General features: G+C 46.4%; 1 protein-coding gene across 3 annotated transcripts in view; it reads left to right on the plus strand.

The window, feature by feature from the left end:
- Positions 1-11,635, plus strand: part of SERTAD2 (SERTA domain containing 2) — an 82,734-nt gene extending 71,099 nt beyond the window's left edge. For all 3 annotated transcript variants that reach the window (XM_034060471.1, XM_034060470.1, XM_005147441.3), the window contains one exon: positions 6,169-11,635. In XM_034060471.1, the coding sequence (XP_033916362.1) occupies positions 6,173-7,117 (945 nt within the window). In that variant the 5' untranslated portion in view covers positions 6,169-6,172 and the 3' untranslated portion in view covers positions 7,118-11,635. The remainder of the gene's footprint in view (positions 1-6,168) is intronic.
- Positions 11,636-12,035: the final 400 nt, after the last annotated feature.

Consider the following 12,035-nt stretch of genomic DNA (forward strand, 5'->3'; position numbering starts at 1 on the left):
TACAAGTGCAGGTGGTCCCTTAGGCTCTGGCAGCACTGAAATGTCCTATGGCAGGCCCAACCTGCCTTTGCTACCTGAAAGAATCCAGCTCTCAACTTGCAGGTTGAACCAAGTTGGCACAAAAGGCCTTTTAATTTTGGTCCTGCAGCTACCTATGCCAAATCCTGATCCTGCTGAAGTCAGTAACAGAACACTCATTGACTATGGTTGGGCCAGGATACAGCCAGTGCAACCCTCAAGGATGAGGAGTGAGGGATGGAGGAGAGGAAAATAATACTTCATGTGCCAGAAGTGACACAGAAAGTGCTTAATTTACTGGCTAGAGACTCTACTAAACCCTGGTGAGGTTCATTTGCACCTGAGGTTTGGGAAACTTTGTTTTGGGAATGAAATGTGCAAATTCAGTACTTCGTTTGTGGTTCAGGAGGCTTTTATGGGGTCTTTTGTGTTTCATTTTTCCTGTGCACGTGTGTGTGAAGCAGTATTTTACTTACATTCTGTCAACTCTTGTATATGTCCTCTGTCTCCCCGCTTCTGTTTTAATTACCCAGGATTATGGAAAGTAACTGGTCCTGCTTTAAACTCCATTTCTCACACAAGCCCATCCTGTTCATGTCTGCCTGTCAGCACTGGGCTGTGATGGGGGCAATAGTGACCTGTGGCCTCTGAGGCTTGATGCTTTTACGTTTTTGAGCAATGTGGCGTTCATTCTAAAACTGACCCCCCTGTACTGCTGTTCATCCTCTAGACCAGGTGATAGGACTTACTAAACCCCCTTTTCTGCTGCTGTCCCTCTTGGTGTTCAGTTCCTCTTTCTTTTTTCCCCTTCCTGCCTGCCTTGATGAGTGGGGAGGGACTAGTGGGTTGTGGAATTGAGTTCCAAGAAAAGCCCTCAGTCTTGAGAGGCAAACTAAACTATTAAAAGCCTTTGAGAATTTACATTAAAGGGTATTTTTATTATTGGCAAGATAACCAAATCACTTTTATCCTTCATTTTTACACACCTAGTGCTTCTCTATGGCAAATTCCCAATTATTAAAGACTTCAGAAACAGTCCAACAGAGACAAGGTATAATGTCCTAAGTACAACTGATAAACACGTTACTTCTCTCACAGTGTGTGTGTACCTCTGTCCTCTGGAGAGTGAAGGATTCATCACTGAGTGGGCTCAGAGTCATAGTCAGGCATTGCACAAGCTTTGCTGTGTTTAATCTATGATGGGTGACTCCAGAGAACCACCCGCTCCAGGCTGATTATCTCTTCTGTTGAACCCCAGCTGTACTTTTTTCCCCCAGCTCTGTCTGAAGAGGATGCAGAGCCAATAACAGGCAGCTAAATGACATACAAATATATATTAACTTTTGTTTTTCAATTAAGAAAAGCCAACTTCCAGACAATGCTAGGGTTTTGCTGGCTCTGAGGCGCGTGCAATCGCCCTAAATGGGCAAAAAAGCAAGTTGAAGCTTTCGCAGCAGCAGTGGTTCAGCTTTTGGGTCTGGGTCTGCCAGACCTGGAGCCAGCTGGTGGGTAATACTGGGGAAGATCTCCAAGCAACTCCCCCCCTTCCAATCCCTGGCTAAATGCAGTTTTTCTGTTGCCTTTCAATAGCTTTCTGGTTCCACATAACTCAGTAACATTGAAAACTAACTTGCATACCAAAACCCTGCAACACCCTTTATTAAAACAACAACAGAGTGACATCCCATCTCAACTCTTAGCGCTTGGCCCCAAAATGATGCTTGCTGGCAGACAGATGGAAATACAGCAGAAATACATCTGGCTGGGACTGCTGCTCAGCCAAAATGGATGCCCGGAAGACCCTCCATGGACATGACCGTCTGTCACTGCCTGTCCAGTCTCCTGTTTTGGTGGCTTGTTGTTGGCTGACTGTCCCATTATGGCCATAGGACTTGGTAGGCCAACTCTGTCTTCTGCCACTTGGGAAGGTGTGGGTCTGTCTCCTTTTGTACTGATCTTTGGCCAGCCTGATCTGTTAAGTTTGGTGTTTTCCTTTTCCCAGCAGGAACTTCAGCTGAAAAGGCTAGGAACAAAGTTTGAGATGAACAGACCTCGGCTAGATCAAATGCTGGCATGGTACAGCCTGACTTTGTAACGTTATTCAGTATCTTAAGATCTTAAGAAGTACAACACTGATCTCTTAAATGTATGCATGAAACTGCTGATTGAAGGAGAAAAGAGATGATTTGACCTGTAAAGAGCAAACAAGCAAAGTTGTCTTAAGCTCTGGTGGTCAGAAGCTATAAAACTCCTTTATGGAAACCCAGAGAAAGGCTTGCAAGTCTGAAAGCATGTCTGTTTTTACCAGCTCTATCAGTTGGTCTAAAAGATACCACCTCCTTGCTAGAATGAATAAAGGGATTTATGGAAACTGGGGGAAAATGTTTTCACAATTCCCCTTTGCATGCTGGAGGAGAAGGGAATAAAATGAAACTTTATAAAGCGGAGAGTCTGGTCGTGCTCATTTGAGCCCCCTCTGTGGGGGAATAAAACCCCCTTGCTTAGGCTGGCATCCTGCTTTGCTCCTTTAATGGTTAGACCCGCTTCAGAGAGCATTACTGGGGAAAAGGAAACTGAAAGCTGTGCTCAAAAGCTCATAGGTAACATTGGGAGTTGCCTGATCTATTTTATCCTTTGAAAGGACAAGCCCTGAACCAAGTTATGTGAAGACTGAGTAAGATGTGGAAGCTTCATAGTCATACATACAGGAAACCTTGAATCATTTCTAAGCTTCCTGGAAAATGACGTAGTGAGGGGCTGTCATTGTGTTTACTAATGATGATCCCATAGCTCTGACTGATCAGCTTAAACAGCGTCTTCACTACCAGCACCTCAACCTTGGATGCAAGTGGATTCAGTTGGGTTCATCCAGAATGCTTGCTGATGAATAGTAATAATAACTGATAATACTAACAAATAGCTGAGCCCGGGGAGCGGAGCGTGGCCACCCAGATGGGCTGTTTCCTTTATCGGGGGAAAAAGGCTTGCTTTGTAGAGTGAATATTTTAATGCATTCCTGGCAGAGCCTGACAACCTTCGAAGCTCTGATAGTCCCCAAGCAATTCAAAGACGTCTCCTTTAAATAGAGCACTGCGGAAAGAGCATTGCTATGTCTTTAGGACAGAGTCTGCCTTCTTTCAGGGGAGGAGGTAGGAGGAAGGGACAGAAAGCTCCTAGCTCTCCTACCCATTGCTGGACTTGGGCAGGGGTTTTGATTCTTGGAAGCCTGGTGCTCCCTTCCTTGCTCCGTCTGAAGTGAGAGGGTGCATGTCCATCATGAACAGCAAAGCCCCCCCTCGCACCCCAAGCCCACATGCACAGCTCTGGAGTAGTCCATGGAAGCGACACTAGGGAGCAGAGAAAAACCAGGCTTCGGCAGCAGTGAGAGGTTTTGTTCACCCGAGATTCCAGGCGCGGGGATCGCTGGTAGCTGGCCAAGGAGCTTGGATGGCAGCCTACCTGTTCCTCAGCTCGCTCAGCTTGTTCCCTCCCCCCTGCCTTTCTTTCTTTAATTGCATAATATGCTAGAAAATGATCTGGATTTGGGACTTATTTTAGACCAGAAGAGGCTCATTTCATCCAGTCCTTTTGGATTGAACAGCCAGCAAATGCTTTCTGAAGCCCTTTTCTGCATTGAGACCCTGACTTCTTTTGCCCCTTTCTCCTGCTTCTCAAGGGCTCTTTGCTTTTAAATGTCTGTCAGCCATTCCTGGGGAGGTTTGCAAGTCCTTAGCCACTTTGACTGTCTGCAGAACCAGTCTGTAATGATTGAACTGGTGTCAGGCCTGCTTGGTGCAGATCATTTTAGGGGAATTGGGAATTGTACTCAAATAAGGAAGGCAAATTTTGTCTCCTGAATGATAGCTAGGCAATAACTGGGTAATAAAGCTTGTATGAGAGGAGTCAGATTTGGGGTTAAAAATCTATGTGCCTGTTGCAACTTCTCTCTGGGTAGCTGGGGCTGGAAAGCATCTTCCATTTTATTTCCTTCTTTAAAACGAGAGAGAAATCTTCATGCTATTGCATTAACGTTTTGTTAAATGGAGGGAGAGATGCAGGGATGAACAGGGAGCCGTCTGGGGTGCCAGTGAAAGGGCAGCTGGGTTAATGCTCCAGCATCTCACTGCTCTACCTGGGGACATGCGGAAAGCCGAATGTTTGCCCTAAGACATGGAAGCAGGCACAGCCAGGGTGCTGCCCTGCAGTGCCTGCAGTCCTACCCCTGTTTGTGCAGGGCTTTTCCTTGGCCGATCTGATGTAGCCTATGGGATGGGCAGGTGAAGTGTAGTAACGGCCTTTGCTCCTTCTAGTTTGATGTAGGTGTGATAAACCAGCTTCATTGTGAAACTGGGCCCATGCAGGTAGTTGGGGGGAGAGTTGGAGGCAAGCTGCCATCTCACCAGCACTGACTGAAGTCCCTGTCCCAAGGCCTGTGCTGTTTCACCTATGTGATTGCGGCTGTTTCACCACAACAAACCCTGGCTCCTTACTGGAGATGAGTGGTGGTGTGGGGCAGAGGGTTTCTGCCCCTAACACCTTCCTCTACAGGTGTATACTATTAGGTTGTGCTTCTGTCACAGCACAGCAATTGTTTCATTCATTGGTGTTTGGGGGGATCTTCATGTCACAAAAATAACGGTGACAAAATGAGGCTGGGACTGCTGTGTAGAGGAGCATTTCCAGGCGCCTGGAAACATCCTGGAAGAGAGAGCACCAGGGGTTGAACTCCCCTACTTACTCCTGGCTCAGCAGTTATTTATGATACAGGGACAAGTTTGGTAAAATTCCCATTGTTTCCTTCTTCAAAACCTGCCATTTGAGCAGGAGAGAAGCACACACATTTATGCTGATTTTTGTTCCTTAAAAATCCCTCCATCATTCTTTTGTTCTCAAGTGAAACCTGACATGGATGTAGCCCTGAGTGAGAAACACACTTTGATGGGGGGAAGCAAAGACAAATGGTGCATCCGGAATGATGCATCATTGCTCTGGTGCAAAAGCTATTCTGTGTGTGGCTAGCAAGCTCCTGAGAGTCTTGCCAGAGGAAGCAAAGGCTGCTGGCATTGCCTTAGCCAGGCAGAAGCTGGGGTTTTCAAACACCATCATGTGAAAATGCTTCCCATAACCAGAAGAGCAGGGGCTGAGAGCACAGCCCTCTGTCAGAGCTGCCATTGCTTCACGTGCAGGTGGGGATGCAGCACATCACCCCAGTGCAAGGTGCAGGCAGGTCCGCGCTCCCATATGGATTCACAATGTGGGACATGGGGTGCTCCTAGAGTCTGGACCCTGGAGGGGGATGCTCAGAGGTTCAGGAGATGCCAAAATCATCTGAAGCTTTGTGAGGCAGATGCCCCTGTCCTCCAACTGGTACCCAGGCACTGTCGGGATTGAAGGCCCTGGTTGCAGCAGCAGAGAGTAGTGTGGAGAATGGTCTTGGGGATTAGACTGAAAGACCTGATGGATCATCATCTTCATCTGTAATTTATCTAATTCTGAGTGTACCAACTGCATTTTCTGCTTCTGTAGTTAAGTCCTTAGGCAATCAGGTAAATAAACCCACAAGGTCATATGCATATAGCTTTGGTGTGCTGAAGGGTTCAGTATCCTGACCTCACCAGGGAGGTTTCTCTCAGTATACGACTGCTTGAGCTTTGCTCCCTTTCGCCCTGTGAACATGCTTTTGAATGACAATTGAAATGCATTGCAGGAACTTTGGTCTATTAGGTTTGTGTTCCCAAGCATAGTACTGCATCAGTCAGGAAATTTAAATGTTCTATATACCATCTGTAGCATGTGCACCGGTGTATGGATATTGGGGACCATACATTTAACATATTCAAGGGGGAAATTTGCTGCCAAGAGTGCAAGGGTTTGAGTTTTATAGATGCTGTTTGAATTCCTGCTTGTGATTTACCAGTGTAGTGGTGCTGAACCATGGTGGACCAGAGCATGGTGTTGAGGTGTCTGCTGTCAGTTATTCATGTGGACCGATTTCCCCTTGTTATTAGGGGTAAGTAAGGAGGGGACGGAGTGGTCAATCTGTCCATAGTGCTTGTGCAAGGGAGTAGTTGGATTGGGATAGTGACTTGGGCAGGAAGAACAGGCTTCAGGCTTTGCTGGCTTCATCAGTCTTTACTCTTTTCCTTTCAGATATATGTTGGGGAAAGGAGGAAAGCGGAAGTTTGACGAGCATGAAGATGGGTTGGAAGGCAAAGTGGTATCTCCTACTGACGGTCCCTCTAAGGTGTCTTACACCTTACAGCGTCAGACTATCTTCAACATTTCCCTTATGAAACTTTATAACCACAGGCCATTAACTGAGCCAAGCTTGCAAAAGACAGTTTTAATTAACAACATGTTGAGGCGAATCCAGGAAGAACTCAAACAAGAAGGCAGCTTAAGGCCCGTGTTCGTGACCGCTTCGCAGCCTGCCGACCCTCTCAGCGACAACTTCCGCGAGGCACAGCCGGCGTTCAGCCACCTGGCCTCCCAGCCCCTTCTCCCCACTGACTTCGTAAGCACTATGCCCCTGGAGTCCTGCCTCACCCCAGCCTCTTTGCTCGAGGATGACACTTTTTGCACTTCCCCAACTGTCCAGCACGATGGTCCCTCGAAACCACCACCTCCTGCTCTCCAACCAGTAAAGGACAGCTTCTCCTCAGCCCTGGATGAAATCGAGGAGCTTTGTCCAGCACCTACCTCCGCAGAGGCAGTAGCAGCCCAAGCAGCAGCCGATGACTCTAAAGATCACCCCAGCGAGTCCAGTGTCCAAAAGCCTGAGGGCCTCCCGGAGAGCAGAACGGCTGAATCCAAACTCATGGACTCCCTACCTGGCAACTTTGAGATAACAGCTTCCACAGGGTTCCTCACGGACTTGACCCTGGATGATATCCTGTTCGCTGACATTGATACGTCCATGTATGATTTTGACCCCTGCACGTCTGCCACGGGGGCTGCCTCAAAAATGGCTCCTGTCTCAGCAGATGAGCTCCTAAAAACACTTGCTCCGTACAGCAGTCAACCAGTAACTCCAAATCAGCCTTTCAAAATGGACCTCACAGAACTGGATCACATCATGGAGGTGCTCGTTGGGTCTTAAAGCATAGAAATATAGCAAATTTTTTTTTGTTGTTTTAATTATTTTAAGTACCAATATATACACTCGGTAGTATTTCCATAGTCCCACCCCCAATTCACAGCACTGTGCATGCGTCCTTGCTTGCCTTTTTGGAAGAGAAAAGGATCACACTAGTTTTTGCTTCAAGCAGAGTTGGAGTGCCTTCATCCATGTCTGACCACTTCTAATGTATTTTTGTTAAAGTGGTTCCTCAAGGAAGACCGAATATCCTGGGATAGGGAAGAATATGTATTGTAGACAATGGGATGTTACTACAAAAAAAATAAAAAAGAGAGAAAAAAATGGGAAAAAAACTATGTCAAAGCTAAGCACAAGGATTATGTTGGGGAAAGCTGTAAATTGCATGTGCATATTTGTCTATTTTTTCTATAAGTTTTATTGCAAGAGGTAAAGAAGATTTTATTATTTAGATAATCTCAATACCATTTTAGCCCTGTCTAGGTTGACTTAGCAATTCAGCCTTTCGGAGGCATTAACCTGCTCCTCTTTAAGTGTTGCATTTACATGGCTGTTTAGAAACTGCTGCCCAAATTTATTTTATATTTTTGTACAGATTCTGCAGTTTATGATATTGTTTTTTCTAAAAAACAAATGCTGTTTATACACACAAAAAATAGCTATTTTGATAGGATTTGCTCACATAGTTCCTGCATAATTCAGATGTACAAGAACCACTTGTACTTTTATACAGAGTTGTAATGTTTTATATGTGTATGGTGCAAAGAGAAAATTGGATCAAATAAGCCTGCAGTCGGTTTCCCTGAATGCAAACAACCAACCAACCAAGTGCTTTAAGAAAGGGCTGGGAGCTGCTTCTGTCGGAGTTTCACAAGTGTTTGCTCCCTGCTGTACCCACTGCGCACTACTGTGATTCCTGAAACTTAGAGCCATGTCCTTTTCCAACACGTATGTGAAGCAGTTGGCAGGAAACAGTTGTGGAACTTCACCCGGAGAGGTCCTGAGCACCACCACCGCGGCTCCAGCCTCCCCGCTCCGGTGTCCCCTTGCTGGGGCATCGCATCCAGTCTGTCCCTTGTGATGTGGAGCGCCTTAACACAGCGGCAGATCAGCACTTCCTCACCTGAAGGTGAGGAATTCCTCACTCCTGGGAATGAATGGTTTTGAGGGGGAACGTGCCCGTTGCCCACCGAGAGCCAGCTCTCAACCTTCGTGACCGACGGGCGTTTGAGCGGAGCGGGCAGAAGACTGGCATTGACAGCATCCACTCGCCCTTTCTTGGAGCATTTCTCCTTCCCTCTCCCCACCTCACTGTGCTAAGTGCTGAAAAAGGCAACTTCAGTATTACTGCAGTGAAGCTCATCTCTTAACCTGCACTGGATGGACTTGCTTTAATATCCATTGCTGTTGAAACTGGAGCCAGTCGTGTTGCATCACTTGGCATCTCGCGTAGGGTTGGTTTCTTGTATCAACTGTGTTACCTGCTTTACACTTTATAGACCCGTTTTACAAGAAATATACAGACACAGCTTTCTATGCATGGTCCCGTTCCCCCCAACACCTGAGAAGTCTTCTCATTACTGCACCAATAGCATTTTTTAAGTTCCTTGTGGTGTACATTTAATTTAAGAACCTATGTTTGCAATGTATCATGCCTATTGCTGAAGTTGCTATGGCATTTTAGTTTTCCAATGGTACTTTAGCTGTTGAGTGCCGGTTACAACCTATATTGTTGACATGCCTATGGCTTCTTTAGGAATAACTTTTCTATTTATTTAAGAAATTTTAAATTATGTTTTACGTCATTTGGCAATATTCAGTCCATTCTGCTCCCTTCTTGTCATGGATGAAATTGGGTCTCGCCTGCCTTGTGAGGAGGCGGCTTTTTATAGATTGGCACTTTAAACCAGGCCATATGTATTTATTAGTATCTAGATAGATGTAACTTGGATGTGTGCACAGACACAGTATGAGAGCAAGTACGGTTTGCAATGAAGGAACTCCTAATGGAAATGCGTCATCTACAAGTACAAAACGTGCTTCTGGCTCCTAATTCATCTGCCAGGGTGAGATGTGGGGCTGTGGGAAATAACTAAGGGGGTGGGTTTGCTTTCTTCTTTTTCCCAAGCTGAACTCAGTGGAGCAATGGATTTGAAGTAGTTTCCTTACATAGACTTAAAATAGTAAGTTATTGTTTCAACCAGAACACCATTGACCAAGTGTAGCTTTAGGGACCATCAGAAATGTGGGGTGGGAGGTGGGGTGGCAGTTCCATCTCACACCCAGCAGCCTCTAGGCCTTGCTCAGCTGCAGCCCCTGTAGGAAAACAAAGAGCCCTGTTGGATTCTGCACCTCCTGGAGCTGGAGTATCTGGGAAAACATGGGCAGTGCTCTCAATGCTACCAAGTTTCCCATGGTAACTTGGTAAGCACTTGCCTTACCATGGTTAAAAACTGATCTGCAGCGTGCTGGAGCTGCCTGGTTTTGGGATTCCTTATGCATTTAAGCAAATATCATATGCCAGGCAAAAGTTGACATCAATCCCATTTTGGAGAGCTGTGCTGTCAAGTGGGGTTAGTTGCAGCTTTTGTATCCAGAGGGCAGGAGCCAATCTCTGAATCCACTCTTCCACACAGAAGATGATGTCTGTGTATCCTTGGTGCTGAAGCACATGTCCTGTAGCAGAATCCATAGAGGAATCCCATAGGATATAACCTATGGGACTGGGCAAAAGGTTAGCAAGGTAGTGCATGCTACAGCGGGAAAGGCTCAGCTGTGGCTTTGTCCCCATGCAGTCACTTACTGTCTCTAGTGTGGCCTTTGCCATGGTCCTAACAGCAGAACAGCAGCCACGTGTGGAATTTCTCCACAGCAGGGATGGACATTGACATTGATGTGCAATGAAGTGACAAGGTGGGAGCAGAATAAAAGAGCTTTGGATTTGAAGTGATTTTTTTTCATAAATTATTTATTCTTTTGTTTCCTTCTGTAAATATATTTATTTTATTGTGAAGCTAACAACATCTGGATTGTAACATGTACAGAATGTATGGTAGGAATGTATCCTCTTGTAGGAATGTAAATCTCTATGGAAAAGGGTGTGGGAGCCAGATTCAGAGAACATGAATTGAGTTCCAGTCAGGATACGCATGGTTCAACGCGAGTATTTTTGTAACTCCCCCCACTCCTTTTCTAATATGGGTCTGGTTGTTTGAAATATGCAAAAAAAGGTATGGATGAGGGACAGTTTTAGGTTCAAAATTCATCCTAATCAGGCTCCTACCCTGTCCCCGCTGGTGGCGTCCACAGCAGGAGGCAGGAGCTAACGCATCGTCCCCGTCGCGCTGGCCTGGTTGATGTTTGACAAAGGGGAATCTCTCTGTCACCCACGGGAAGCCCAGCTACAGTCCTGGGGCTGGAGAGCATCCCAGGATGTCCCCTTCAGCCCTAGAAGCGGTGACGGAGCCACAACCACCTCAATGCCAGAAGGTGAGGCCAGGCACGAAGGCAGGACCGCGCTGTGCACGTGTGGCAGAGGGTTCAAGCCACCTGCACTGCCCCGTGCGTCCGACCAGCCCGTCCTTGGACACCACAGCCCCGTATGCAAAGGAAGGGGAACGTCCCTCTTGAAGAGCAGTGTCACAGAGAACTGCACCAGTGGCACCTTCCTTGCGGGCAGCGAGGAGAGCATCGCGGTAGAGCCACAGTCTGAAGCAATCACTGCGAGAGTAAATCTGGACCTTGTGAAAGGTAGTTTGGTTTGTCCTCGATGCTGTGTGGTGACAGCCTGGGTTGTTTGAAAACCAGGGTTTGAACCCTGGAGTTTGTGCTTTTATCACCATTAAATTGAGTCAATCGCAACGGGTCCTGTCTGACAAACGGTTTCATTCACCCCAGCACATTGTGAACTTCTTGTTCTTGTTACAGGGTTTCTTTCGGTTTGGGTTTGGTTTTGTTTTCTCCCCCCATCAGGTTTCAGGATCCTGCTTCTGTGCAAGTTGCTTTCAGTGCTTCTGTTAATGAATGAGACTGAACAGTGTTGAAGAAATTCGTTCTTTTTTAAGCACTTTTCCTTTTCTTGATGATTTCTTTTTCCCCCTGAAAACAAAGCAAGTTCCGGAACCTCTTGACACACACCAATTGCAGATAAAATCCCAACCTCAACTCCCATCTAGTTCTGAGCGTTATCCGTACGAGCGCCTGGAGGGGCCAGGATTCTGGATAAAGTGTAAATAGTGTGACATGTTCAGTGCATGGATTTTTGAACAGGGCTTGTTATTGTCAAAAAAAAGAGAAAAATATATAAAAAAAAGAAAAAAGGCTGTATTTCCCCTTCCCCTCCCACAGACCTTAGAGCTGTGCCTTTTCTATGCAATATTACAGACATATACATCTGAAACCAGATTACTGTATTCACATGTAGGTATGGGCTGTAATCAAAAAACAATTGGACAAATGTACATGGAAATGAGCAGTCTTACTTTTGTAGTTTTATATTATACAATAAACAATTAAAATAAACCCTGGCTTTGATTTGTTCCGCAACAAAAGGGGATGGGAAGGGGGAGACAGAGCCCATGGGCCTCATCTACCACAGGGTGTCTGGAATCATAGAATGGTTTGGGTTGAAGGGACCTTAAAGCTCATCCAGTTCCAAGCCCTTGCCATGGGCAGACACCTTCCATTAGACCAGGTTGCTCCAAGCCCCATCCAACCTGGCCTTGAACACTGGCAGGGATGGGGCAGCCACAGCTCTCAGCACCTCAGCACCCTCACAGGGAAGAACTTCTGCCTAATGTCTGATCTGGATCTCCCATCAGTTTAGAGCGATTCCCCCTTCTCCTATTGCTTGTAAAGAGTCAGGAGCACACAAGGAGGGACAGTCTGCTCTCTGTCACCCCCTCCCTCCCCGTGTACAACA

This window comes from Melopsittacus undulatus, chromosome 3, assembly GCF_012275295.1.
Source record: "Melopsittacus undulatus isolate bMelUnd1 chromosome 3, bMelUnd1.mat.Z, whole genome shotgun sequence".
In the NCBI taxonomy this organism is placed as follows: Eukaryota; Metazoa; Chordata; class Aves; order Psittaciformes; family Psittaculidae; genus Melopsittacus; species Melopsittacus undulatus.